Genomic DNA, 4,736 nt, shown 5'->3' on the forward strand with positions numbered 1-4,736 from the left:
TCCCACCTTGATCAGGCTGCGGTGTGAACTCTCCCTTCCTCAGCACTTGGGCCTGAGACTCTTTCCAACTTCCTCAGCACACGGTGGAGCAACAAGCTTGGCTGCAGATCTCACTGTCAGGGCTCTCCATCCCTGCAGACACCGGCCACTTGACCCCTTCCCTGCTTTGCTGGGCTGAACTGGCCACTACGGTGGGAGATAAAAACAGACACACAGGCAGGCAGGAATCACGAGCAGTGTCCCAACTCTAAGCATGCTCTGACAGGGGGGTGTGCCTCTCCCCACATGCAGCTTCCTACAAAGGGCAGGAGAGCAGGAACTCAGTCACTGCTCCCTCCTCTCTGTTACAGGAAGGTGCAAAGAGCTCCCACGGGGCTGGGGACCAGAGCAGGAAAACCACAGGCCTTCAGGAAACAAGACCTCTCATCTCCAGCCTGGATTCCCAACTGACGTGAGAAGCAGACAGCAGAGCAGGTCCTGTCCCCAAGGCCCAGCAGGTTCAGCACTGACCCCCTGTGCCTCTCCAAGTCTCCCCACACCAGCTGGAGAACCGGTGCTCGGGAAAGATCAGAGTTTTAGGCAGGGGAAGCAGGACAGAGGGCTGGTTTTCACCTCATCCCTGCTGGTTTTCCTGGGGTGCTGATGGCCCCTGGTGGACACCACCTCACTTCTTGGCTGCCCAGCTTGGGGGATCCCCCCAGGGCTGTTCCTCTGGAGAAGGACACACAGCTGTGCCTGCAGAGGGACAGATGGGGCTGCTCGCTGCTGCACAGCGTGTGATGGGGAACAGGCTCATCACCACATCCCCCTCCTGCATGTCAGGGTCACCATGAAGGGGACTGTTTGGCAGGAGACACTGCCACCACAGGGGACGCCCTCCACAACCAGGAAATGCTGGTGAGTCAGTCCTTGAGCTCTGGGAGGGAGAAAAGGCAGCAGTGCATGAAGGCAGGGGCCCAGCTGGGCACCCTCCTCATTAACTGGAGATTAAAGCAGCCTTTTAAAAACACTGCCTGAAGATCTCTGCTCCCTCCCCCACCCAGCACAGCACATATAATGAAAGAAGGCATACCTGTCCTCCCTGGGGTCCTCCTCCTCCTCCCCAGCATGGACACTGCCTCCACCTTCACGGCTGGCTCCAGCGACGCTCCGAGCAAATCCCGAGATCCCAGACAGATCTCTGTCTCTCCACTCACTACAGCCATGCTCCTTGAGCTCCCAGCACACCTCTGCACGCAGCCTCGGCACAGGCTGCCCAGGAGAGCGAGGAGGGAGGGTTGAGCCCGGCTCTGAACAGACCACACGCCATCCATCCTCCACCCTGCCCCCTCAGCCCCCTGTCCGGGCACTCCTCTGGGGTGCCACGGGGAGCTCCCGCTGGGGCCGAGCTCGGCAGCCGCCCGTCCATAGGAACACAGAGCCCCAGTGCCACCAGCACCCAGCCCCCAGGGCAGTGTGTGCCCCCCTGGGTGGGCACTGGGGGGTGGCAGCTGTGGGCCACGAGGAGCTCTGCTGGTGGGAGGTGTGAGCACAGACCGGCAGCCCCCGCGGAGGGGCCGGCAGAGCCCACAGAGCCTCGGGGAGGCCCGTCCTGCACAGCAAGCACCACACACAGAAAGAAATGCTGTGGCCTCCGGGTGGCCCCAGAGAGATCAGACCTTCAGCACCTCCTCTCGACTCCCACCTTGCAGAGGGGAGAGAGAAGCACAGGTCAGGCCGGACCTCAGACCTCATCCGGGGGTAACAGCTCCCCATAGAGGATAACACCCCCCCCAAAAAAAAGCACAGGCCCCCCCTCCCATGAGAGATGGCTGCCAAACATCCCCCTTCAACTCTCCAGCACCACTGCCACCTCTCCATCTTGCCTGGGGAGCACTTACTTGCCATGCTGCCTCACTCGGCCACGGGGGGCTCCTGCCTACCTGCAGGGGAGAAAACAGGACAGTCACTGACAGATTAAATCACCCCCTAAAGCCCAAGAGCTCCATCACCCAGAATTCATGCAGAAAGCGGGGTGCTGACTGGTGGACCCAGGACAGATCCCAGCCAAGCAGTGCCCCTGCAGAGAGCCAAGGGCTCCAGCTGCCTCCCCACTCATGGCATGGTTGGGGGGGCTCAGGGACCCTCAGCTCCTGCAGTGTTGGGAGCCCAGAGAGGAGCACAGCCCTGCCCACTGGCCCTGCCCAGGCAGCCCCGTGCAAAGCAGGAAGGGAAGAACTGGACGAAGGAGAGACCACGTTTCTCATCAGCTGACAAGATGGCCTGGGTGTCAGGAGCTGTTGGGAACAGCCTGGTGCTCTTCCCTTCCACAGGAGATGGATGGATACAGGTAAAGCAGTCATCCTGTTTTAGAGCAACATCACAGCCGTGCCAGTTCTCACTTCTGCAACTCCCACCCGCAATCTGCAATAAATAGGGCCATACAGTTTGCTCCACTGCCATAAAGCTTACACAGATGAAAGAAAAGGACATGCATCTCCTAAAGGTTGTTGGGTCTCTGGAACGGCAGCAGTAGGAGTGACAGAGCTCCCTGCACACCCAGGGCAGCGGCTCTCCAGCTGGAAAAAGCACCTTTTGTGCTTAAAGAGCAAAACTGTAGCAAACAAAACCCCACAAGGGTGAAGCAAAGCCCTGCAGAAGGAGAGGATGCTTCTCTCTGCTTGCAGCAGTTTCACCTACTTGTTTTTCATGCTTTGCCTTCTCCCTGTGCTCAGTTCCCCATGGATCAGACTACCCTTGGCTAACTCTCACTTCGTGTGACATCTTGCTGTGGCAAAGCCACAACTCTGTCAGGAGACAGAGGGACAGGAGTCCCCAGCTCCTGCAGTGATCTGTTGTGGATGAAGGAGCAAACACAGTTAGAAACAGCAGGAACTAAACCTCATGCTGGTCTCAGGTCCAGGACTTCAGACACTCAGTTATTCCAAAAGCCCTTGGGTTTGCTCAGCTGGAGTGAGGTCAGGGGCAGCACAGAGCCTTCCATGGGTCAGCAGGGCTGGAAACACAGCTCTCCTCCCACATAAAAGTCAGGCACCCAGACACACAGAAGGGCTGGTGCCACACACCATCAGAGCAGGCAGCACCACACCTCCCAACAGCCACCCTCCCGTAAATGGAGCACCTCTCTCTGCCAACATCAGGTTTCCCGTGGTTTCCAGGGCTCCTACACCATAAGTGGCAAGAGGGCAAGCAAGCCTGGACCTGTCTCCAGAGGGAGAAAGCAGTTCCCTCCCAACAGTTTGCAAAAGCTCAGATTGCAAACCTCAGTCTGGAGCTGAAGAAAGAATGAGGGAAAGCAGCAGAGCACCAGGACTACACAGGAGGGGTCTGCTGCCTCCTGTGCCCCCACAGCCCAGCCCTGCTTCTCTGAGCCCTTCTGGAGGATGGGAGAGGCCCCCAGATCCATGCATTCTCCCACTGCCCTCGGGATCCACAGATTCCCCCCTGGATCCATGCATTCCCTGGCAGGCTGTGTCAGCTCTGAGCAGGGACCACCTGACCCGCTTTTACTGTCACCAGTTTTTGCAAAGAGACCCAAACCCCCAGGATAAAAGAAGGGACAGCACAGAGAACTGGCCACAGTTCCCACACAAACACTCATTGTTATGGGCATTCCCCCCCCTCTGATGGACAGGAGGACAGAGACACAGAAATGACCGGATCTGTCAGGATCCCCCCGCTCCATAACCCACATCATTCATCAGGCAACAAATTTAACGTTGTTTCATTTAATTTACAGGTTTTTTTCCAAGCATCTGTGTCAATGGTCCCAGTGTCAGAGCTCAGGGGGTGTTTTATTCCAAGTGCAAACAATAAGGCAGGTCCACACAAGCCCAGCAGCAGAATTGATGCCGGTGAGAAGGGCACACATCCCAGACACTTATTTTTATTTCCACGTGCAAATTCCTTAACCACCTCCCCCCGGCTCCTGCGAGCAGGAAAAGCTGGAGCACCACACACGCTGACGCCAAGGGGAGCAGCATTCCTCCCGCCCCCACACAGCCACGCAGGCTGAGAGAAGCCCGAAGCTGGAGGCTGACCCAGCAGACGCCCACCCATTGCCGGTCCCCCCCTCCGGCTTCCCATCCTCTATAAATACCCCATCGATAGGAGGTTGCCAAGGCAACCGTGAGGAGGCGCGAGGGATGCGGCCACGGGAGTGAGGATGCTGCAGTCGCACATTTGTGTCTCCCCCAGGCTCCCCCATCTCCGCCCCCGCTCCCGTCACCGACGCCAGAGGAGGAAACCGCGCTGGGAAAACACGGTGCAACGCGTGGTGCCGACCCCCGAGAGGGGCCGGGGGTCCCCCCACTGGGGGATGGCAGCTCCTCGACAGGCTGGGGGGGCACAGGTCCAGGGCAGGGGGATCCACAGCCCCCCAGAGCCGCGCGGCGCAGGGAGGATGCTGACTCTGCCGGCATCACGTAGCCGCGGTGCCAGCGGCTCAGCGGGATCCAGCACTGGGGAATTTCCGTGCCAGGATCCACCGCGAGAAGAGGCAGCACCAGCTACACCAGACAGGCACCGTGGGATCCCCACGGGAAGCCTCGCCCTCCCAAAACAGCCTCCAGATCCCACCGCGCTCCCCGCGCCGGCAGCCCCGGCCCCTGCGTTCCCAAACCCAGCTCCAAATTATTCCCATCGCCCTCGGCTTCCAGAGGCGCCCCACAGCCGGGACCCCCAGCTCACCTGTCACCCCACAGCCGGGACCCCCAGCTCACCTGTCACCCCAAAAC

The 4,736-nt window shown here is 59.4% G+C and overlaps 1 protein-coding gene across 3 annotated transcripts in view; it reads right to left on the minus strand.

Annotated features, from left to right (window-relative positions):
- Positions 1 to 4,736, minus strand: part of PRRG3 (proline rich and Gla domain 3) — an 11,577-nt gene that overhangs the window by 6,006 nt on the left and 835 nt on the right. Inside the window, exons 2-4 of one of the 3 annotated variants that reach the window (XR_003573633.1) lie at positions 1,881 to 1,922; positions 1,073 to 1,251; positions 7 to 186 (exon numbers count right to left, since the gene is read on the minus strand). Coding sequence is in view for 2 of the 3 variants with exons in the window: in XM_027904914.1 (XP_027760715.1) it covers positions 1,881 to 1,887 (7 nt within the window). In the remaining variant the exon portion in view is untranslated. Of the gene's footprint in view, positions 1 to 6; positions 187 to 1,072; positions 1,252 to 1,880; positions 1,923 to 2,914; positions 4,719 to 4,736 lie in introns of those variants that run through there. The other 2 variants (XM_027904914.1, XM_027904913.1) reach the window with 2 other exon arrangements.

Source organism: Empidonax traillii, unplaced genomic scaffold (assembly GCF_003031625.1).
Source record: "Empidonax traillii isolate 1590-97213 ecotype Southwest subspecies unplaced genomic scaffold, ASM303162v1 scaffold1103:size489020, whole genome shotgun sequence".
Lineage (NCBI taxonomy): Eukaryota > Metazoa > Chordata > Aves > Passeriformes > Tyrannidae > Empidonax > Empidonax traillii.